At 35.9% G+C, this 26,367-nt stretch overlaps 1 protein-coding gene and 1 non-coding gene across 2 annotated transcripts in view; both read left to right on the forward strand.

Annotated features, from left to right (window-relative positions):
* Positions 1-2,261: 2,261 nt before the first annotated feature.
* LOC123666389 overlaps positions 2,262-26,367 on the forward strand; it is a 56,530-nt gene continuing 32,424 nt past the window's right edge. Inside the window, exon 1 of the mRNA XM_045600767.1 lies at positions 2,262-2,435. Within this exon, the coding sequence (XP_045456723.1) occupies positions 2,262-2,435 (174 nt within the window). The remainder of the gene's footprint in view (positions 2,436-26,367) is intronic.
* Trnaq-cug lies at positions 9,171-9,242 on the forward strand. Its single transcript has one exon. It is a non-coding gene; the product is annotated as a tRNA-Gln (tRNA).

The following is a 26,367-nucleotide window of genomic DNA, read 5'->3' on the forward strand; positions in this document are numbered from 1 at the left end:
CTGTGTGGCACATCCCTATATATATTTTTTTTACTGTTTATATTTTCTTACTGTTATTACTGTGATTATTGCTGTGATTTGTATCTGTATTTTTTATTGCTGTATTGGTTGTTGGAATTTATATCACTGCATTTTTTTATCGTTATATATGATGCCGTCACACAAGCAACCCAAGGCACCTGCGCTGATAATTCAGGAGCAGCTGCGCTGGGCGGCGCATGCCCACACACTGATCGGGCGCGCCGACCGAGTGTATAATTTGGCGCAGCGAGCGGATCAGGTTCGGGATCGACTGGCCTTGGTCGAGAGCGCATACACTGAGCTTTTGTCTGCGGATGTGGAGAGCGGAGTCAAGGACTCCGCTCGTCGGGATTATGAGCAATTCGTCGACTTCACGGACGACTTGGTTGAGGCAAGGGGCAAGCTGGCGCATGAGGCGCGTGAGAGCCAGATAGAGGGTCTGGCGAAACTGGAGTCTCCGCGGCGGAGTCCAGCTCAAGCTGAGCTATTAGGTAAGTTGCCCACATTGGACTTGCCCAAGTTCTCGGGTGCTATTGGTGAGTGGCTGGCCTTCATAGGCCTCTTTGATAGCTTGGTCCACGCCCGGGGGGACTTGTCCTTCGGTCAAAAAATGGCGTACCTGCTCTCTTCTCTTGAAAGGGAGGCCCTTGCGGTCGTTGGTCACTTGAAGTTGGCCGACAACTCCTATTTGATCGCAAGAGACCTCCTCGAGAGGAGGTACGCAAACACCCGGCTGCTGGCTGACGAATATGCCCGACAGCTTCTGAATCTCCCGCTACTGACTGACAGGACGAGGCTACGTCAGGATATTATTAATCCTGTCGTAGTCGCGTGCAATTCACTGAGGCGCTTGGAGCTTCCGGTCGACGAAGGGGCCGGAGGTTCTTTTTTGCTGCTCCACCTCGTACTGTCCCGCCTACCCCTCGATCTGCGGATCCATTTTGAGGAGAGTTATGGTGGGGACGGAGCGGATCATATCCCGTCTTTTAGAGACCTGCTACTCTTTTTAGAGCAACAGTGTAGGCAGGTCGCAAACGCGGTGGGCGCCGCCGACACCTCCAGGGCACCTGAAAGGCGGAACCCGCCCGGGAGGTCACAGCCGACTCCGCAGAAGCCTACTGGAGCTTCTTCAGGAGGGCGCCGCCCTCTTCCTACGTATACCGGCCTAGTGGCCAGGGAGGCTCCTCCGTGCAACTACTGCCGCGGGTCTGAGCACCGATCCGCGGCTTGCCCGAAGCTGTGGGCTAAGCCTGCAAAGGCGAGGCGGACCATAGCTCGGGAACGCCGCTGGTGCTTCTCCTGTTTGGAGCGGCACCTTCAGAGGGACTGTCCGCACCAGCGGCCCTGTCCGCAATGCTCGGGTCCTCATCATGAGGTCTTGTGCCTGGGCCCGTTCAGCGCTCCTCCTCGCGCCCCTTCCGACCGCGCCTCTGCCACGGGCGGGGGCGCTAGTCAGCCCCCTCTGGCGCGTGACGCTTCTCGCTCGCCCACCAACCACTGCTCCCCCGGCTTGAACAGGGGACATTCCCCTGAGCAGTTGGGGGGTCACCCTGCCAGGGGCGGGGGGGTCTGCACCCCCCCTCCTCAGCGGGTCGAGAGAGAGTTCGCCGCCACTCAGCTGTCGTCAAGACCACTGTCTCCTCCCTTAGCTAAGTGGCCGCGATTGGAGCGCCACCCTCCCCCCCTTGGTCGGAGTCGGCGACCTTACCAGGTCCCTAGGACCTCTTATCTGTCCCGGCCCGCTAGGCCGGGGCCCTCTGAGTTCCGGGCCTCTCCGCTTAGCGCTACCTTGCCGCCGGTGGTCGAGTTGTCACCTGACTGCCGCTACGAGGACCCCCGGCGCGAGGACTGGTCCGATGGAGGCAGCTCCAACTAGGTAGCTGCCGCCCTATCTCCCACCACGGCCACCTCCACTGAGCCTTTAAGCTGTCAAACTGTCCTTTTGCAGACAGCCTCAGTGCAGGTGTACAACCCGAAGGGCGACTGTCTAACATCTCGCGCCTTGTTGGACTCGGGTTCACAACATTGTGTGGCCTCTATTTGGTTGGTGGGAAGACTAGGGCTCCCCTGGAGCTCTGAATCACGTCGAATGTTTGGCATCGGAGGCCTGGAGCCTCCCGCTCCTAGGGGAAGAGCTGAATTAATTTGCTGGCCTGTCTTAGGGCCGACGCACCATCCGGAGCGTCATCTTTAAATGTATCCCGTGCTACAAACTGAAGGCCGCCATTTCTCACCCTATGATGGGCGACTTGCCAGCCGATCGCGTCACTGCCATCCGACCATTCGCTGGAGTCGGAACTGATTTTGCTGGCCCTGTCTTAGTCAAGTCGTCCTGCTTTCGTAACGCGTGCTCATATGGAGCCTACCTGTGCGTGTTCGTATGCCTCTCCACTAAGGCCGTTCATCTGGAACTTGTAAGTGCCCTCAGCACTGAGGCCTTTGTGGCCACACTAAGCCGCTTTGTGTCTCGCCGTGGGGTCCCTGACCTGATCCGATCCGACCCTGTTTCGTTTACCAATTTGCTCGCGGACATAATGCCATTCTGTCCGGGACGGGGGATTGTTTAGGCCAAATCGCGCCTTAGAGCGATTGCCTTAGTTTAACCGTGGCTCTGTCATTTATTACTTATGATTTTGTAATACCATTTCGCTGCGTTAGCGACGCTTTTTTTCTGTATGGGCTTCATCGGTGATATCGCCAGGTGGCACGGCTCCCCGCCGTCGCCCGCGCCGCTTAGCTGCAACAGTCTCGATTCCGCTCTCACGGTAGCGGACGTATCGCTGCTCGATACGGCGAATATAGTCTCGCGTCCGCTCTGCAAGGTGTGGCCGTATCGCTGCTCGACGGCCGGCCAGTCCCCATTGTTGGACTTATTGTTTTGCGCGTGCCTCGTGGTTTATTAACTGCTTACTTACTTACTTTACTGCTACCGTTTTAATTGCTGTACTTATAACTTAACTGTAAGGTCTCGAGTTCGCTCTGCACGAACGCAATTTTCTGTGTCGCTTTATGAGAACCCCAATGTTGGGTTTGGACTCTTTGCTGGCGTGACCGTACGCGGTCCTGTGAATATATCTAACGGTTTATTTGGTAACTGTAAATATTTGTTGCTGTGCTTGTGACTGTAACTGCTTGTGTATTGACTGAGTTATTTATTTCGTTATAATCAATTCTGTGACGTGTCTGCTGGCGAGTGACTGGGAGTGTCTACTCACTGTCGAAGTCTGGGGGCCTGGGGCCTCCTTCTCGGGGACTGTCAGGACACCTATTTTACACTTAACGTCACACCACACCACACGACCTACACACGCTCCCTGGCGATCTTCGACCCCAATAGACCCTAGCTGCCCTTCGAAGGTAAGTGCAATTTCCTTCTTAATTTTCAACCCCTTTTTTGTATTTGCTTGCTCACGCCGCATATCCTGATCGCCATAGGTATTCCGTACCCGACCCTAGGCAGTCCGCCGGGAGGTCGCTGATGGGCCCCGACCTCTGAGGCTCTGCTGGACTGGCTAGGGCCGTAACAACTATATAATACTAACACTTTAGCGTTCTTTGTAAATATGATCAATCTTTACGCTATCGAAGCCGCGGACAAACGCTAGTAAGAAATAAATATTTGTTATGTTCTCTGTAACGTGTCAAGTAAATTTTTTAAAGTTATCTTAAACACTATAATATAAAATATACAGTGTTATTAAACAAGCGTCCTACCATTTACCTGCGTTATCGGAGTCGATATTATAATCTACATATATGCAACTAACTTGTCACAATACTTCAGTAAATAATAATAATAATAATAAACTTTATTGCACATTTAAACAAAGAACAAAATAAAATAAATTATTAAATAATTATTGTTTGTAGAATTGCCGTCGCGTGTACTTTATTATCATGTCAATGATCGAGTCACCTGAGTTTTAGAGTTACGAGTAAGTTGGTTATTTAGAGGCATTTTCAATTTTCAAGACACGGGTCTTCTCTTTTATTTTTTTTCCAGTTACACTGTAATGAGCTGTACTTCACTTATTTCAGCCTAATATAGTCCACTGCTGGCTAGTAGTAGAAGTATTTGTATGTATGTGTGTACACAGACATATATATGTGTATACATTACAGCCTATATAGTCCACTGCTGGACATAGGCCTCCACAAGTTTACGCCAAAAATAACGTGAACTCATGTGTTTTGCCCATAGTCACCACGCTGGGCAGGCGGGTTGGTGACCGCAGTACTGCCTTTGTCGCACCGAAGACGCTCCTGCCCGTCTTCGGCCTGTGTATTTCAAAGCCAGCAGTTGGATGGTTATCCCGCCATCGGTCAGCTTCTTAAGTTCCAAGGTGGTTGTGGAACCTTGTTATCCCTTAGTCGCCTCTTACGACACCCACGGGAAGAGAGGGGGGTGGCTAAATTCTTTAGTGCCGTAGCCACACAGCAGCATTATACACATATATATGTGTATAATATACATACATATATATATATATATATATATATATATATATATATATATATATATATATATATATATATATATATCATCATTACAGCCTATACAGTCCACTGCTGGACATAGGCCTCCACAAGTTTACGCCAAAAATAACGTGAACTCATGTGTTTTTCAAGACACGGGTCTTCTCTTTTTTTTTCCAGTTACGTTGTAATGAGCTGTACTTCACTTATTTCAGCCTAATATAGTCCACTGCTGGCACACACACACACACACACACACACATATATATATATATATATATATATATATATATATATATATATATGTGTGTGTGTGTGTATGTGTATGTATATACACGATTCCTGAGCTTCGTATATTTATAATTTAATTTTGTCTCCATCGTATGCATACCACTTCTGGGACACGAAACACAGAGTCGCAGCAATACAATTTATGGCTAATGCAAATGCTTAATGCAACCCCTGTTATGGAACAAGTAAATAATAAAAACAAATAAAGATCATAACAGAAAACGTAAAATATGTCTATTTTATGTGTCATTTGACTCACGGTGTTGGTGACGCGGGTCTCAACGCGGGTCGGTCATTCAAAATCAAAAATAATTTATTTCAAATAGGCTTCAAAGGCACTCATCATCATTGTCATCATGGTCATTTTACAAATTAAATTATTAATATTGTGGTTAAATATGAAGCTACCACTGATTCGGATATATAGTACGGACTACTAAAGCAGCGTAAAGCCGTATAACAATACAGGTAAAACCACGCTGAAAGCGTAGCTCCAAATAAAAACATGTCTATCATACAAAGATTAAATTAAATTCAATTCAATTAACCCATTTAAACGTACAACTGGCTCAGAAACTACGTGTTTTCTTTTAACATTCGGTCAGTAGTGGACAGTGGTCAGATAATCGAATTAATACAACATGTACCAAATAGATCTCTATGGTACTGTATTAAGGGTTGTGTAGTACAATGCCAACACCCCACCTTATTAATTGTTTAGCAATAAAACGGTATGGTCAGTAGAGCTTTGATGCAATACTGTGGCGCAATTGACTTGTGTAAAATGATTCGTTCATTTGATACTTGGTTATTAAATTATGATTTTGGTAAGAGATTTATTATTTTTGTAAAAATGTTATTAAGTTATTATAGGAATATTATAAGTTAACATAGGAATAATAATTTTATTAAATAATTTTTTTTTGTGATAACTAATAAAATACTGTCGAAAAAGGCTACTCCTTTTTTGACGCCGGTTTGAAATAATAAAGATAGTTTTGTCATATTAAGTGTCAAATATTGGAAATTAAGCTAAAATTAATTAATTTAGAACTAGCTGTTGTGTGCTCCTTATCATAGAAGTAACTTTCACGGGTACGGTACAAAGGTAGCCTAATCCTATTCCAGACTATAGTCTGGAATAGGATTAGGCTACTATCACTATATTAAAATATAATACCTATCACTGTATTAAAATTCATTAATAATATCTATTCAATTTCTAGTAACAAACATCCATCAAAATTTTAAACTCTAAAACTTTACAGTTATTATATAGTATGTAGATATTTTAATGTCGGCATTAATTTATACGCTACAATTAAAAAATAAAAATCATAAATAATAGATTCAAGTATCAAAACGATACGCTCCACGTATCTTTATATAGATATAGTTATAATTGAGATGAGATGTAGTGTCAATATAGAAATAATAAAGATATGATATTCAAAATGTTTGCGAACATAACTCACGTGACCAATGGGGCGGACAGACGACGGGCGAATTATATTGTAATGTACATAACGTCCTAATTATAGTTTGAAACTACGTAGCATCGTAATATGATCTAGAATAAGCTGTAGTGCTAACTTTCTAAAACTGATAAAAAACATTACTTGTATTTTAGTTATTTAGCGAATAAACAATATTTTCGCTATTTATAACTGAAGTAATGATAAGATCTTCGCTATGTCCACCGAATCTTTATTAAAGAATAATAATAATAATATAAACAACGTGCACGTAGTAAAATATAAAATAGAATTCATAAATTTTTAAACATAAAATATAAAGAAGAATTCTAAATACAAATTCTTGACATCTATAAAAAAATGTTTTTATAAACAAAATAAAAACAACAAATGAGGTTTCATTATTATTTCCATATAAAAAGTCTATATATGTGAATACGTCACAGCTGTAATTAAGTACTTTTAATTAATTCTTTTTAAAGTTGCTAAAATATACATAATTAAAAAACAGATAAATATTTTTAAATTACACACTTTTAACTTTAAATTAGGGGACAAAAGGGATTTGGCAATAATTTCTTATAAAATTGATTTTAATTGACATCGACAAGTAATAAAATGCAAAGTTAAATACACATTATTAAGTGTAATTCAAATACCCGTCAGATCACGGTCAATTGTAAAATGATCAACAACATCGCTTTATTTAGTAAAGCTTCTGCTTTTTTGGTGTCGGTTAAAAGTACAGTAATGTTTTCATATCACCTTTTTGAGATTCTGTAGGTAAATATTATAGGTGTAAACATTTTTAAATATCATATTAAAAACCGACCGTTCCAGCGGGGATCGAACCTGCATCTTCGACTGACGGTGACCGGCTAGATCGAAATTTTTGATATGATGATTTTACATTCGGTTCTAAGTGTAAATCTATTACAGTCCTAAAATTATTTCTCTTAACGAGACTGGAACTTTAAATTGTACTAAGGTTGATTGGCACCCTTGACTATGGAGCCCTAAAGATGACACAAAATTATAACACTTGGGACAACTCTTCCTCGATCTGTCCAATCACATGATAGATGTTTTCATCGATCATTCTCGATTGTAATCGTAATCGAATCGCTCAATCAACAAAATTTTTAAATTTCATTATGATGTCCAATTCATAGTATCGGATAAAAGGGTCCCATAGACTGTACGATTAAGAATCGGATGGAATGTTTGAATTGCTGTTTGAATTGCTGTTTGTATTGATTTAGAGATAAAATATTATTGTACTTTTCTTTTTACAGATTAAAATTAAAGGTATTTCTAGGACAATATTATTTAAAAGACTAGCTGTGCCTGCGATTTCATTCACGTGGAATTTAACAAAAAAGTTATTTCTCAGTTCGCAGAGTTATAAAATAAACAAATTTCGAATTTTTACTGTATTAGATATCTGCCAGTGAAAGTCCCGTCAAAATCGGTCCAGCCGTTTCAGAGATTAGCCGAAACAAACAGACAGACAGATAATAATTAAAAAAATGTTTTTATGGTATATGTACAGTGTATACATCCATATAAAATTAGTAAAAATCGGTTATTATAATATTACAAACAGACACTTCAATTTTATTTATTTGTATAGATAAAACGATAGTGGTCTGCTGTTGAATGTATATTACATAAAAATGAAGGTATATATTTAAATTAAATTTTATTTATTAGACGTTTAGCTTTTATTAAATATTCAAATAAAGTTATTTACTTAACTAAAGTTATTCAAGTTTTAAGAAACAACTTAATTTGAAAAGACTACTTATCCATTAATATGTGTACATATTTTATTGATTTTAAAAGTGAACTATACTTTTGCGTCCAGTAATTTTAATGCTTTTCCTCTGCTAATAAAAATATTAACAAAATAAGCAACGTATACAGCGTAGATGGTATCATCTAGTTTAATTGGAGTTCGCCTCATAAAATTACGCCATGTTACGACATGTTTGGTGCAACAGGCGACAGTCTTACCATGCGTGGTATATTTATGTGAATGACAATTTTTTTTTGTGTCACACGCTCATGTTAAAATTGAATTATTTTTTTCAAAAGAACAATTGGTGAATTGGCAAAGCTTCGCTGTCCTAGAGTCCGTTGGTTCGATTTTCACTTATTAATTAATTATAATGACGAGTAAATTCTGTCTTACTTTGAGCTTTTATTACATCGAATAATAAGAAAAATATAAGCTAACATCGTAGTAGTTGGCGGCAAATTACTTTGTACGTTTAGAATTGTACTCGCATTGAATGAAAAATTTAAACCGGAAATACTTAACAAAAAGCTAAGAATAATTATACTCAAAAAGTTGTTATCAGATCTCGATTAAATTTAAATGTGACCACATGATAAACACCAGCTTTCGATTAAATTAAAAATTATTAAAATCGGTACACCCAGTAAAAAGTTAAGCGGTATAATACAACGTAGGTCGACGGCAAAATAGTTAAGTAAAAACGCATTATTAGATATAACTTGAAAAGTAGTTGTTAGATCTCAAATAAATTTAAATGGGACCAAATGACATACACCACCCAGTTAAAAGTTCTGAAGTAACATAAATAAAATAAAAAATACAGTCGAATTGAGAACCTCCTCCTTTTTGGGAAGACGGTTTAAAGCCTTAAATAATAGTTATACAAAATATTAATTTTACAGTTTAGTTAATTGAATCAAAGTTCATGAAAAGGTAAAATAAAAATAAAAAACATTTACAGCTATAATACCTCCTAAAAAATTCGACGTCAATTATAACAAACAGAATACAACGTAGGTGGATAATGTCAAGTAAATACGCATTATTAGACCTTGATGTCTCTGAAAACTCTGTAACTGAACATTGTATTCGCTCCTCTTACCAGCGGTCCCATGGTGTAATGGTTAGCACTTTGGACTCTGAATCCAACGATCCGAGTTCAAATCTCGGTGGGACCTTAGCTTTGATGGTTGTTTAATTTTTCTTATTTACTTTATTAACAAAAAAATACACATTTTTTATTAAACGGAAAAAAATGTCAATGTAGTTTAATTTCCAAGTACATAAATGGGATTACAAGCAGTTTTAATTAGTTTACTTACACAAAAATAAACAATAAAAATGTTCTCCATTATTTCATAACCTTTTATCTAAATAAATAAAAATGAACTGCCAATACGTATATATGAAACTTCTGAACGACAAATCGACTAATTTATTTTTCGTTGTTATTGCCATGACAAGTTTATTATACCAAAATCGATACATTAATCGAACAAAAGCGTTACGAAGTTCGAAGGTGATATACTAGGTAAAGTTTTAATACTAGTGGGTCTCCCTACCGTGTCTCGGAGAGCACGTAAAGCTGTCGGTTTCGGTTGTTATCATATACACCTACGCATTGGAGCAGCGTGGTGGATTAAGCTCTGATCCTTCTCCTATATGGAGAAAAAGCCGCGCAATGGGATATGATGATTGAATATAAATAGTAATAACTTATTGTAACAGTAGGTAGTGACCAGCTTTGTAGAGAATAGCAATAGATAATTTAACTGACAATGTATTTTAAAATAATACAAAAACACAAGTTTCACACACGTTAACTTGAAGAAAAAATATCCTAGCCTTCCTCCATAGATAGGCTATCCCACACACAAAAATTTCAAATCGAAGCAGTAGTTCCTACAGTTCGCGAGTTTCAAACACACTTTTCAGTTTTACAGTATTAGGGTAGGTAGTGAGTGTCACTACCATTTGGGAGCAGGTACATGAATATTGTAAACATTCCTAACCGGTCATCTATAGTTTGGAAGGTATTTATGGTTTAGGCTATTTTAATTTTTTAGTAGATAGCATCTATTTAACTCTAAGAAAAATAAGTTATGTATCACTACATAGTATAAAACAAAGTCGCTTCCCGCTATCTGTATGCTTAGATCTTTAAAACTACGCAACGGATTTTGATGCGGTTTTCTATAATAAATAGAGTGATTTCAGAGGAAGGTTTATATGTATAATACATGCATAATATAGTAGAGGAACACTGATAGTTTTTTCAACAGTGCGAAGTCGGGGCGGATCGCTAGTTAAATAAATAAACGTTGTTATTTCACGAAAAAGTATTTACTTACTTAAAATTTTAATTATATTTGTTAATTTTCACCAGTTTCTTTACAGTTTAAAAATACATTATTTTAAAATATAGGATATTTTAATTATGGATGGAATCTAGAACAGTTTCGTAGTATTATTAAAGTAACTAGAATCACATAAAAGCTGTTTTTACATACAACATTGTGTTGTATACATGTACCGGTATATTAAAATTGTGGATATAACCCGCGGGCGTACATTAATATCGCGCTAACACAGTTATATATCCCATTGCTTGAGCGTATTACGTTCTAAATTTATTATCGAAGGAATATTACTAAAATCATTGTATACAGTCGCTTGTTGGCTCTACAAGTTCGCGCTAAAAATGGCGTGAATTCATGTGTTTTACCCACAGTCACCACGCTGGGCAGGCGGGTTGGTGACCGCAGGGCTGGCTTTATCGCACCGAAGACGCTGACACAGCGAGTCGTATAACTATTAAATTAATATTGACAATTATTATGGACTGTGTCTTTCTCCCTCGGGTACACTCGGCAGTCGGAGTTCACCCGATCGAGCTTTCAACCTCAGCCTAACTTACTAACTACGAAAAAAATGTGTGTGCGGTGCGCCAAAGGGAGTTTTCCCTTCAAAAAATTAGTCAACTACAAGAATTAGTTTAGTCACTAGATTTGTTTACAACTTTGTTGTGATAAGCTCAAGCTACTGGTTCTGTTATACCAAAAAAGCCCATCAAAGGGTTATTTAGGATAAACACGATGTTTCAAGTCTGTTGTGAAAAATTGTTGTGGATAGTTTTAGTCACGTTGAAGAAAATGTGATGTAAAGATGTTAAACGGAAAATAATGTGCCCGACATTAAATTATTATTTGCAGGGTTCGGTACTCAACGTGAGCATAGGAACGATGTTAAAAACGCCTCCACTCCACCGGAAATTCGTCTATCTATCACAAATCTATCATTAGAACCATTATAGATACTTACTGTATTTTTCCACTGTGTAAAGTAGTACATACTAGCTATACCCGTGCGAATAATTCGCACAAAATAAATATAATAATTACAAAAATGTATTTATATGTGAGTTAATTTGAAATTGAACAAAAAATTTACCGACCGTAAATTATGTTGACATTGCTTCAAAATAATAGCCGTCATATATACAATTTTAATAATTAATTAATTCACAAAGGCAAAATTAATAATAATTTTTTTAGTTGTGGATGCCGGTAGAGCAAGAAATCTTATACTATTAAACGAGCAAATCTTGTATATATATATATAATCAGAATCTCGGAAACGGCTGATGCGGCGATTTTCATGAAATTTAGTATGCAGGGGATTTCGGGGGAGATAAATCGGTATAGTTAGGATTCATTTTTAGAAAATGTCGTTTTATCCCTGTTTTTAGGCAATGAAAAAATGGTTACGATATCGTTAGAATACGAAGGTAAATTTCGCAATTGTCAATAAAGTTGTAATAGCTCAGGTGGGAAAAGACCACGGTTCAAATCCACATGTTTCGAGACTATTCATTATTTTTCCTTTTTTTTCTTATTGCACTCGTTATTTTTTATTTACATAGCCAGTTCATATTTTTTATCATTATTCCGGTAAAATCGAAAAATATTATTCATTTTTTATCAATATGTAATTCGTATTAAATATGATTTCCAAAAAACACGATTTACTAAAAATACCGAGCTAAGCTCGGTCACCCAGGATCACCCGGGATCACTTATCTATAAAATGATGGTGATAATTATGATTGTTATTAAAAAGGATTAAAAAGGTTTTCTTGGGAAAATCCGTTTGTATTTTTTGACGATTTTACAATTTGATTTACAAATTTGACAAATTAATTTTATGAAATAATAGTTATACGGAATTTTGCGTGAGTCAAACTCGCACTTGGCTTTATAAAAACGTGACTGCCTCATATGTCTTGTGGTTTTGTTGAAATAGAAAAGATATTCTTTATTTTATGGATATCTTATTTTAATAACCATATTATGTTACGCAAAAAATGGAATTATTCTTATAATTGTGTTATAAAACATATTTTTTAGATTTATTGTAACAACTATACAAATTTTCTCACATTCAAAGTAAGTAGCGATAAAATCAAAAGGCCTCGGACTTTTATTATAAAACAAAGTGCCCAAACAAGCGTAAGGCTCACGTGGTGGTAAGCGATTACCGTAGCATATGTCTGCAACACCAGAAGAATCGCAAACGCGTTGCCGACCCTATCCCCGATACCCCGCAGGAGCTTTGGTCACCTTGCTCACCAACAGGAATACAACACTGCTTGACAGCAGTATTATTTAGCTGTAATCTTGTGTAAGGTTGGTCCCCAGTCGGGCTGCTTCATATTTTGAGCAGGACATTACCTGTTGTGCCCTACCTCAGTTAATTAAAAATATTTATTATTTTATTCGCTTGAAAAATAGCTCGATACGTAGTTTTTACTGGTAAACTATTTTCGGCCAAATTAAGATAGGCAATGATTATGCGCTATCGCGCGTAAATGCTTATGAAAGTGTAGCCAAATCAGCGCATCTTAAACAATTTGTCGGCAAAATTAATACAAAATAAAATAAATTGTAAAGTGAAATAAATTATATAACTTTATTGTTTTTGATACTTATTCTATGCACTGGTATTATTAATTCAGTTATTATTGTACCTGAAAAATAAAAAAAAGTTAGTTAAAGTTAAGTTATTGCTGACAATGATTATTTAGTTTCCTAAAATTATGTTTGCCATTATAATTTTCAAACAAACCAGTTTTATTTACGTAAAATGACGTTATTCTTATGTAGCCTTATTAAAAATTCATAGATTTAAATCTACAATACAATTCAATACTCGTGAACCGCATCTCAGTAAGGCTCGTGACAAACACTGGCAGAAAAAACAACAAATTTAATATTATCCAGACACGTGTCGAGCACGCGCGCGGCGCCCGGCCAGTTCTATACATGTACATTGTATACGTTTTATTTTTTTGTATAATAAGCAAATGTATAATTATTCTCTTAGTTTTGAGTAATCTTCTGTAGTGCTCGTTAACGGAATTAAAATTGACGTCGTTCTTCAAATCCTCTGAGAGCTTAAAAAGTATTTGTTGTTATTTTTGGTATATTGTTTTTTTTTTGCTGTTCGTTGTTTGAGTTTTTCTTTCTAATAGTATTTTTAAGGCTATTATTTTTCATAACTACAAATCCGCTTAGATTTCAAATATATTCAAAACGAATCTAAGAATTGTATTATTAAAACGTGATTTTGTTGTTTTTTGTTGATTACGAGTTTAAAAGTTCACGATATTTCAGCATAGTCAAAGCGCCCAAGTCCAACTTTATTTATAGATAGTATATCCATATATAGTATAATTAGGATATCCGCACAGTGTACCTACTCGTAGAATAAAAAGTGTGGTAAAAATGTAAAAATAAAACCAAGAATATGCAAAATATGTCGAAAAAAAAAAATTGTAAGTTTAATTTTATTTTTCATTTAAATTTATTTACATCACACTATTTATTAACGTTATGCTATAAAAACTTGTAATTACGGGTTCTTATACATAGTGATTAGTGGTAAAAATGATACGCAAGAGAAATCAAAACTAAAGTCGTGAGTTTGCATTACTAACAAATTTTCCATAAATCCTCAATTATATAAATTCTCTCTTAATACATTTTTAGCACAGTTTAATTTGTGTTTTATGTCTTTGTGATAGAGTTGCCTTTGTCTTGGGCTATTGGGGGTGATTTTAGGGTGAGGGGTGGAGCTTGGTATGTAGTATTATGTGTATTAATTCTGGGTCACGTGCCGCTCGGCGTGTGACTCGCTAGTAGAGGCTTTCCCACGTATCAGAGGTCTAGACGGTGTTGATTTTTCGAAAATTTGATAGTTTGCCACCAATATGATATGATTTTCCCTCTAGCTATTTTTACATTTTATATTTAGTAGCATTTGCATTTTGAATAATACAATTATTAAATAAGTATAATTTATGAAAACGAAATTAACAGCTAAAGTTATTATTATTCGTGCAGGATTACATAAATGATAAAGATGTATGGACTTAGTGTGGCTATATTTCATGCAAAATATTACCAATTTTCTCTTAAAAAACAGTTTTTTTTTTAAGAACAAGTGCATAGTGTCGATTGCCAAGAAACTCCGCACTTACTTGCACCTCTCCGCGGAATCTTCATTCCGAATCTGTAGTAGTTTCAATTTTAAAAATAAAAATTCGAAGGTGATTTTTGAAGCCTATTTGAATAAAGCTATTTTGATTTTTGATATTCTCGTAAATTTAGCTTACCTGTGTTCCTTGTGTTTTATATATCGGTATTAGTGTCCCTGTCGTATAAATCACAATTTATTTTTAAGTTAGCTATCATTTGCAACGTTGTCTTATTGTCACTTATTACTTTCTACGTTACATTGGCAAAATCATCTGTGCTCATTTGGCACTGGCACCCTGAAGAAGAAGACGAAGAAGAAGAAGTCACTTATTACTGTTACTTATTCCATCAAAGTTTTAAGTATGAAAATTTGCCGCCAAAATGTGTGTGTGTGTTTTATTATTAAAACGTAGTATGTAACTTTATATCGCGTTTCAATTTCATATCTGTCTGTGTTTTTCCGTAATTCCGCGGTACCTGCATAATGGTATACACGAGAGATGTTGTTTTAAAACGCCTCGAAAGGCTATTTTGAAAGAAAATAAAAGAGGAAAGTCAGATAGTGGACACAGCGCTCCGAAGGTTATCGAGTAGAAACGTGCAAACAAGGGCGTGTTGTTTGTATCAACGGCGTACGTTTGCACCCATTGTTTTCTCCGTGATTGAATTGACAGAGTAACGTGAAATCTGGGGCGTATTGAAGATACAATTTTTTTAATGGAAATATTGATAGGAATATATAGCGGTCAGATAAGCGAATTTGTTAATGGCAAAGATTTGCTGAGTACAAGTTGTATTCTACTGTCCGAAGGACTATTGTAGTAAAAAATGTAAGAGAGAATCTAAAATTGTCCACTCCATTTGATTTGACCCTAAATTTTTTGAAGTTTCCTCTTTTACGTATATTTACTTATCGAATATAATGTCGGTACAAACACGATTTTATTTATTTATTTCTGCTACGTCATAGTCCATTAAAAATTTAAGATTAAGATCCGAGAGAGGAGTAGGATCTTGTATTTTATTTCAGTAATAAAATATAATACGATAATACGCTGTTGTAGAGACATGTACGCAAAGTAGCAAATGTTTTTCAAAATACCTCTGACAATTTTAGTTTACAAACATTTTTCGGAACGAAGTTCCTTATGGGGCGTTGCGGAGGAGTACTCTAGCCGGCAAAAAACGTCCGTAACGTTGAATAATTGTGTTTCCTCGCAAACGAAAAAATCCGACTTCAATTACATCGACAAGTCATACAACGTAACGTAAGTAGATGAAAAAAATATACAAACGCACTACGATTTTCGAGGCTTTCCTTTGATTTCTCTGGGATTCCATCATCAGATCCTTACTTTCCAACAAAAAAAAAAAAAAAAAAGAATTATCAAAATCGGTTCATAAGCGACGAAGTTATCCCCGAACATACATAAAATATATATAATCGGTCGAATTGAGTAACCTACTCCTTTTTTGAAGTCGGTTAAAAAGCGTAAGATTTTTATGTATAGTCGTAGTGTATAGAGTATAGTTTAATATATATATATATATATATTTTTTTTATGTCACTAGGTCGGCAAACAAGCGTACGGCTTACCTGATGGTAAGAGATTACCGTAGCTTATAGACGCCTGCAACACCAGAAGCGTCGCAAGCGCGTTACCGACCCAATCCCCAATCCCCCCAGGAGCTAGGAGAGGAGGATAGCTATACAGTGTGTAATGTATACTCGTAGTCTACGTGATGACTGTTATTAATATTGCAGTTTGCTATTACCTATTATTATATCATTCAATAATTGTTATATATATATATATAGCTAAGCTATTTAACGAATTCCCTTTTTTGTAAGATCTTAAATGTGTCACACAAATCAACCATTCTGTGAACTCAAAACCATTGAGTATATTTCTTGTTAATGTACTTAAGATGTATGTTGGGTTGATCTGATAATGCACTTCTGTTTGGTCAGCTCGCCAGTTCTAAATAACTTTTAATTACGAAATATTTATAATTTAAGTAAGTGTACACGCGCTCCCGAATCTTGTCTGCCGCAGCCTGTAGGATTGAAATCTGTTTGGCACAGTCGAAGGCTCGAAGCTGGTCTTCTTCTTTGTTATTACTATAAGTCTTTATGGTATAATTTTTTGAAAATCTGCAATGTGCGATCGCGGTGAGTTGAGGCAATATAAAAGCAAGGCGCATTTACTACGTGACATTCGATCAATAATAAAAAGGATTGAGTTTAAATAAACATTTATGATGCTTTTTTGTTATTAATATATCTTAAACGTTTTATATTGTGGTAATATTGAAATTGTATATTCAACTTTAATTATTTTCTTGGACAGATTTCTTTTGTACAAAATCGGGAATAACCGAAGAAAAGAAAAAGTTAAAAGAAAAGTTAAAAAGTACAAAAAAATTAAGTTATATTGAGATAAGTATATTTTAAGAATTTCATAGATTTTTTAAAACTAAAATACAACTTTTTCTTGACACAAACTGCTTTTTTCCCAAATTTCAAAATGGAAAGACTTAAAGCGTTACTAAAAAAAAAAAAAAAAACTGGCAAGTGAAATAGAAATTAATAAAAAAAATAAGCTGTCAATTTCCAAACAATTGCGTAAAAAAATCAACCTTTATTAATATAAACACATGTGTATTATATTCATATAACGGGTGGATACTTGAGTGCTCTCTACAGGATAAAAGCTTAGTTGACAGTAAATAGCTCAACAAGGGTCAACAGTTCAATTGAAGTCAATATTTAATATTGCCGAATTTAGTTCATCCCACATAAAAAAGTTTCAATGACAAAAGACTTATCTTCAATACATATAATAAAAATGTAAATTTATTATGTTTGTGCACGGTAATCTCAGAAATGGCTTATCCGACTAAGATGTGGTTTTCATGAATGTTTGTTTCATGTCAATCGGTTTATAAATAAAAAAAATTATGAAAGCTATGCCAATTTAAAGAATCAGGTTGAACATGTAAATACCCAAACGACGGTGTTCATAATCCAAAATAAACCAAAAGATATACCTTCTAATATATAAAATTCTCGTGTCACGGTGTTTGTAGTTAAACTCCTCCGAAACGATTTGACCGATTCTCATGAAATTTTGTGTGCATATTGGGTAGGTCTGAGAATCGAACAAAATCTATTTTTCATCCTCCTAAATGTTAAGGGTAGTCAGTCCACTCCTAAATATTTTTTATATTTTTGGAACAAATTTTGTATTTTTATTTTATTATGATTTGGCGTTGAAAAATACATACAATCCTAAATTTTCAGTTTTCTACCACCAACCCCTATTTTTAAATAGCGTTTAGCGGCAAGACGACGTTTGCCGAGTCAGCTAGTATCAATATAAAAAAATTCTGCCCAAAGTCACATCTCACACGGACGAAGTCGTGGGCACAGCTAGTAAGCAATAAATATTTAGATTAATCTGTCATTTATAAATTTATTCAACTTGTACTATAATATTTTTATCGACAAGTCTATGAAAATAAATGGATATTAGCTGGGGTTCATGAGCCTTTAGTTACGTTATTTATTTTCATACATTAAGGTCCTATTTCATCAGTTATAAAGGGTATACTCCAAATAAGTGACAATTAAACTTTAACAGCAAGATATAGAATAGACTAATAATAATAATAACTTATCTGTTTAATAATAATATTAATGTATTCTTAATTGTACACAAGCAAAACAAAACAATGAAAAGGACAAAAGGCGGCCTTTGCAAGCAATTTCTTCCAGGCGACCTTTGAATGGAAATTGAAAAAATTATTTTGAAAGTTTCGTTCATCATTTAGTAGGTGTAATGAAACAGAATACGTAGGTATAAGTAAATATAAAAGAATAATAAATAAAATACTAGGATATAATTATATACACAAGTCGCGACATAACTTTACACATAAAAATGTATAAATTTATAGTAATGTATTATAGTAATGTATATAAAAATGTATATATTTATATATAATAAATATATAATTAAATATACGAATACAATACATAGATACTTGTTTGGTTAGAGCGACAGATAATGTTTTTTACTGACTTTTTAAAGAAAATAAGACTGTGCACGTCTTATCTTCTACGAGAGAGCAAAAATTAGTGGAGTGCGTAGGCATTTTTAGCATCAAATTCTCTGATGGTCTTAGGGATCTGCCGTGGCTATTACTTAAAAACCGTGTGGTGTCGTGGGACACCAGATAGGAACGAAGTTCCTAATTATAAAATATTTAATTTTTAAGTTTCTATTCGAGGTATAAAGAAAATAATTATTCGGGGATACATTTTTTTATTATGATCTTTTTATCGATAAAACTACTTTACATAATTTTTAACAAAAAAATAACCGACTTCAAAAAGGAAACTAAAAAGTGAAAAATAAATTTACTTAGTACAAAGTAATTCGTATTTTGATTTAGTTAATCAGAAATGATTAAATAAATATTTTATAATTTTGAAGTCGGTGCCAAGTAAAACAATAACTACTCTAGTATCTACTCGTAAGTTGTATTTAGTTTTCTTTCATAATTTGTTTCATTGACTATTAGGTTGAATACTAAACATTTTTGAATATCATATCAAAAATTGACCGCTCCAGCGGGATTCGAACCCGCGTCTCCGACTAACCGTGTCGGCGTTCTAGCCAATTAAGCTATGGAACGATGTACCCGCTAGAGCGAAATTTTTGATATGATGATTTTTATTTTCGGTTTAAGCGAACCGTGGCGCCGTCTATAGTGAGTTCTTTACAGAGACCCGTAACTATTCAAAGTTTCATATTACAATGAAAATCTTTGACAGGAGACGACATCATGCTATTTTTAATAAGTACGATTTTATTTTTGTGTTACCCTCACATTAGGAATTCTAAACATTTTTGAATATCATATCAAAAATTGACCGCTCCAGCGGGATTCGAACCCGCGTCTCCGACTGACCGTGTCGGCGCTCTAGCCAATTAAGCTATGGAACGATGTACCCGCTAGAGCGAAATTTTTGATATGATGATTTTTATTTTCGGTTTAAGCGAACCGTGGCGTGGCGTAGGTTGAATACTGTTATTATTCTGTTATTGTTTTGACATATCTAATAATATTTTTTGTACTTGTTTGTCGTGTGTGTGTTGTATGTATTTGTTATTGTAGCCAGGTTGTTGTAGTATTTACTTGGCACCAACTTCAAAATTATAAAATATTTATTTAATCATTTCTGATTAACTAAATCAAAATACGAATTACTATGTACTAAGTAAATTTATTTTTCACTTTTTAGTTTCCTTTTTGAAGTCGGTTATTTTTTTGTTAAAAATTATTTTATTTTACAATTTTTAGTGATGGGTAGACCTAACAAGGATGCTTTTTCTCTTATGTGGGGGGTTCGGAAACATACACAATACACAAACACAAACACCCAGGTCATGACAAACGGGGCGCGGGGATTGAACCCACTAACGCCAGCGCAACAGCCGGTGCTGTGACCGCTGCGCTAACGCGTCGACATACTAATACTATGAGTAAAGTTCGCTATCAGGTGTACGTAATAACAACCGGGAATGACAGCCTAGCGTTTTCTTCGAGGCTAGGTTGGGAGAATCACAAGGATTAACAACTAGACCGAAAATAAATATTTGTATAAACATAAATATCCACTCCGAGCGGGAATAGAACCTGCGACCGTCGGTGTTTAGGCGCCGCCGACACGGCACATGCACCATTATATCAAAGCGGTCGTCAAAAAGCAAAAGGTAACTGATGTAAATTGTTGAGAAATTCCCTCGAGTGTTTATGGGCTCCATCATCAAACCTGGTCCTGCGACACAGATGATCACACAGCAGGTAATTGCTACCAATCGTTAAAAAGTTCCCTCGACTATCTTTCGTCTCCATCATCAGACTTTAATGGCACTTGTAACTCATATAGGTGCAAAGTTCTCATCAATAGAAACGAATTAAGTTCAAACAGCAGGTAATTGCTATAAATCGTTGAAAAGTTCCCTCGACTATCTTTCGTCTACATCATCAGACTTTAATGGCACTTGTAACTCATATAGGTGCAAAGTTCTCATCAATAGAAACGAATTAATTTCAAACAGCAGGTAATTGCTATAAATCTTTGAAAAGTTCCCTCGACTATCTTTCGTCTCCATCATCAGACTTTAATGGCACTTGTAACTCATATAGGTGCAAAGTTCTAATCAGTAGAAACGAATTAAGTTCAAACAACAGGTAATTTCTATAAGTCGTTGAAGAGTACCCTCGACTATCTTTCGTCTCCATCATCAGACTGAAATAGCACTTATAACTAATATATATGCAAAGTTCTCTTCAATAGAAACGAATTAAGTTCAAACAGCAGGTAATTGCTATAAATCGTTAAAGAGTTCCCTCGACTAACTTTTGTCTCCATCATCAGACTGTAATGGCACTTATAACTCATACGGGTGCAAAGTTCTCATCAATAGAAACGAATTAAGTTCAAAAAGAAGGTAATTACTATAAGTTGTTGAAGAGTTCCCTCGACTATCTTTCTTCTCCATCATCAGATCGACTCCAGACCTTTATTAAATAGTAGTGCTTTATAGTGCTTAATGAAAACATGATTAAATTTACTAGTCACCCTTAGATTTTTGAAAGTTTCCCTCGATTTCTCTGGGATCCCATCATCAGATCCTGGTTTCCTTATCATGGTACCAAACTATGAATATCTCCTATCCAACAAAAAAAGAATTATCAAAATCGGTTCATAAACGAAGAAGTTATCTCCGAACATACATTAAAAAAATAATATATATACGGTCGAATTGAGTAACCTCCTCCTTTTTTTGAAGTCGGTTAAAAATAATCTTAACGTCTTTGTTTTACGATGATTTATAAAAATATATATTTATTATCGAATGATATAATAATAATAGCAAACTGCTATAATAATAACAATCATCGCGTAGACTATACATTACTACACTTACATTAGACACTGTATAGCCATCATACATGACTATACATAAAAATCTTACGCTTAATTTGAGCGTTACGGACGTTTTTACCGGCTATTGTACCCCTCCGCAACGCCTATAAGGAACGTAAGTCTTCATTCCAATAAAAACACGAAATGGTTTCGAAGATAGGATGGAATAGAGAGTTAAAACAGAACTTTGTAAAGATGAGCGTCCCTAATATACAGTGAAATTCGATGGGGAAAACGAAAAATAATACATAAAATTTTCCACAACTGGTGCAATAGGCCCTAAATGAATCGTTTGATAAGTTATAATGAAATCTAATTAAATGAAAGACAGAAAAGAGTCGTTGTCCAGTTAAGCTATAGATAAATAAGTAGAATACGCGTTAGTGGTCAAAGCTCTGGCCTACGGCTGTTGCGTTGGCGTTTACCCCCACACACGGCGTACATTTGTATTGGTCACACAGATGTTTGCTGTGGTCGGGATGTTTGTGTTTGTGTATTGTGTGTGTTTCCGGACCCTCGACACAGGAGTTAATCCCACTTGTGATCGTTGAGTATGAGATGTCTCTGAAGCGTTTAATCCTAGTCATTGCTATTACTTGTTTCATTATTTTGTTATTATTATTATTTCTCTATACGACTAAAGGCCATATAACTTGATATTATTTTTAATATATAAAATTCTCGTGTCATGGTGTTAAACATTGAACTCCTCCGAAATGGCTCGACCGATTTTAATAAAATTATGTGGGCACATCGGGTAGGTCTGAGAATCGGCCAACATCTATTTTTCATATCCATAAGTTATAAGGGGGGGGGGGATTAAGCGGGTAATAACATATATGGCAAAGAAACGTTTGCGGGGTCAGCTAGTATATATATATATATATACGATACGAATTAGTGTTATCGTTATTTTAAACCACGAATGTCAGAACATTAAATTATTAGGGTTCCATTATATAATGGTACACGTTTTCTAACTTAGCTAGTACATGCATATTGCTTGTACAACACGTAGGGGTTGGTTAGCAACTTCAAATCTAAATTTATCCTTTAATCAAGGTCGGGCGATACCGCAAGATTGCGCTCTAGAATTTATTACTTTAACCTCTTTATAAACTTGGTCAAGAGCATGTATTCGTTAGTTGAGGAGGATGTTTGGCAGGTGATTGCAGTAGTGTTATACTTAGCAAATTAAAAGTTATGATATTATAGGTTGGCTGATGGAGATTTCCTTTATTAAAGGTAATTTCGCTCTTGTCAAATTTCTTTTTAATAAGACTATCGATACTGGCGACCTCTGTCCGTTTATATTTTTTTACGCGATAAGTATTCACCAACATATTATATACTAAAACCTTTTCCGAAAGACGCTGCATCTTATGGTAGAAGTATTATTCCGATCGGTTCAGTCGTTTTCGCAGTATAACCGAAAACAAAACCGGCTCTCCATTTATTAGTATAGATTATTTATTAAGGATGATAAAAATCATTTAATTATACGAAACACTAAATATTTTACATAATTTATTTATTATTTTTTGTTATACACATTTTTAATGTCGCCATTATACGAATATATACAATGTGTAATTATACAATTATAAATTGAATATGTTAGAAGTAGTAAGAAGTGGACAGACTGGTTAATTACAATATGAGGTAACAAAAGATAGTTATAAGTTAACAGGAAGGGAGCCGAACTACTTAGTATTCGATGGTTTCACCATGCGGGTGCCGAGTCCATCGTGTGGCACGGGGAGTAACTCAGAGCAGTGCCTAGGACTTGCGACCCAGGTGTAGGCCTAAGGAGGCCCCCTTTGAGATACGTATCAACGCTCACCTTCACTGCTCGAGTTGTCCACCCTAATATGTAACAATTAATTCGTATGCACAAATTAATTATCGAATGAGTCTAGGTTAAGCTACTAGCAGGATACAACAAATGTATCGTGCCAAGCCAGAGCCAAGACTGCTTTGGCGGCGGTTGCATTGTTCGTTTTATACAAGTCAGAATAACTCGAGTAATATAATGAGTGAGGGTAGTTGACTATCGAACGATGTGCATCTGTTGTTTATAAATTCCTTGCTAATTGCGTATGACAGCGCTAGTGTCGACAAATATTTATTATGTAATTATTTATTTATATATAATTAGTTCGCTTCAGCCTGTAATATTCCACTATTGGGCATAGGCCTCTTTCCCCATGTAGGAGAAGGATCAGAGCTTAATCCACCACGCTGCTCCAATGCGGGTTGGCGGATATATTCCCTACTATGAGTAACGTTCGCTATCAGGTGTTCATGATAACAACCGGGACCGACGGCTTAACGTGCTCTCCGAGGCACGGTGGGGAGACCCACAAGGACTGCTCAAACACCCAGACCACGGCAAACACCTGTATGGCCAATACAAATGTTTGTCATGTGCGGGGATCGAACCCGCAACCGTCAGCGCAACAGGTACAATCCATGACTGTAACCGTTGCGCCAACGCGGCGTTAGTTATTTAAATTTAATTAACTTCATTGACGAATACTGTATATATTATATAGTTTAAATAATTAATTTTCCTACTTTATAGTATATTAGCTGTGCTCGAGACTTCGTCCGCGTGGATTTTACCAAAAAATTTATTGTTCAGTTCGCAGAGTTATAAAATAAATAAATTTGTAGAATAAAATTAGCCTAAGTTACTCCTTATTACATCAGCTATCTGCCAGTGACAGTTCCGTTAAAATCGTACCAGCCGTTTCAAAGATTAGGCGGAACAAACAGACAGACAGACAAAAATTAAAAAAATGTACTGTGTATACATCCATATGCATTTAGTAATAAGCGGTTATTTTAATATTACAAACAGACACTTCAATTTTATTTATTTGTCTATAGATTTTACACGTTATCTCTATTTTGAAGGTAATAAGGCCGCCTTTGTACCTTTTTAAGTTATGATTATGTATATCCTTATGTAATTTCAAATGCCAAATAACGTGTTAAATAAATAAATAAAACAAACATTTGTACAATAATCTTAAATAATTTATGTTTCTAGATTTTAAGATATTGTTTCTTTTGTTATTTTGATCATTTGTTACAAAGTGAAAGGGTATGTTCAGAAATTATTTTTAAAAACACGTTTTTCCTTTAAATAATACAAATGCGATGCTATTTTTTTCACTTATAACTTTAGTTGTATTGTATATATTACCGCGTCAGTGAACCTACCTCTTCTGTCAACGCAGTGCCCCTAGGAGCTCAGGTTACTTTATTCATCACACAAACACAACATTACTTTTGAGTCGTTTTATTTTATTTTCATTGAATTTTTCTTGTATTTCCTAGATTTTGAGCAAAATATTTTCTGCTGTGTTCCAACTCATTAAAGATGAATCTTGATGAAAGATAAGATGAATCCTTTGTTACAATTAACGTGAAATTAAATGTATTTTTTACGAAGGTTTGTTTGACAATCGTAATGTTCACATATAAGTTACGCATATTGATAAGGAAAGAGGTTAGTAGTGCATCTTTGTAGGAAATTTTTGTATTTTTCGAGGTGAAATATTCGTAAGAAAGTGTCATGGTCTTTCGTTAAAAACACGTTTAGTAAACAGGGATTATAATCCTCTAGATATTATATATTTAAGGGGCTACCAAGCAAGCCTGGTTATACCTCAGTTTAGGTATAACCAGGCGACGAATTGGGATGGAGATGGGATGGGGCCGGCAACGAGCGTACGAAATTGCAGACGTCTATAAGCTACGGTAATCGCTTACCATCAGGTGAGCCGTAAGTTTGTTGCGAATATATATTGTATGGGTAATCATTCACTATTATAGCTATCGTTGGGTATTTAGAACCATTAGAGTCGAATTTTACAATGAAGGGTAGTTCGGCAATTTACCTGAACAAGTCGTGCGCTCTGCCGCGTGACTTGTCCAGGTAAATTAATAATTGTGTTTGCTCGCAAACGAAAAAAAACCGACTTCAGTTACATCGACGAGTAATATAACGTAGATCGACGAAAAAATAGTCAAGTAACTGCGCGTTATCAAAGATTACTCAAAAAGTAGTTATCAGATCTCAATAAAATTTATATGTGACCACATGACAAACATCAGCTTTTGATTAAATTAAAAATTATTAAAATCGGTACACCCAGTAAAAAGTTATTGCGGATTTTCAAGAAGTTCCCTCGATTTCTCTAGGATTCCATCATCAGATCCTGGTTTCCTTATCATGGTACTAAACTAAGGATATCTTCTTTCCAACAAAAAAAGAATTATCAAAATCGGTACACTCAGTAAAAAGTTATTGCGGATTTTCAAGAATTTCCATCAATTTCTCTGGGATCCCATCATCAGATCCTGGTTTCCTTATCATGGTACTAAACTTGAGATATTTCCTTTCCAAAAAAAAAAGAATTATCAAAATCGGTACATCCAGTAGAAAGTTATACGGTATAATACAACGTAGGTCGACGAAAAAAGCGTCAAGTAAAAACGCATATTATTAGATATAGCTCGAAAAGTAGTTGTTAGATCTCAAATAAATTTAAATGGGACCAATTGGCACACACCACCTTTCGATTAAAAGAAAATTTGTCGAAATCGCTCCACCCAGTCAAAAGTTCTGATGTAACATACATAAAAAAAAAAATACAGTCGAATTGAGAACCTCCTCCTTTTTTGGAAGTCGGTTAAAAAGCAGGCCGGATCACTTAGCGAACACTTTGCTTAGAACGCGGAACGAAGACGGAC

Source organism: Melitaea cinxia, chromosome 1 (genome assembly GCF_905220565.1).
Source record: "Melitaea cinxia chromosome 1, ilMelCinx1.1, whole genome shotgun sequence".
Classification (NCBI taxonomy): domain Eukaryota; kingdom Metazoa; phylum Arthropoda; class Insecta; order Lepidoptera; family Nymphalidae; genus Melitaea; species Melitaea cinxia.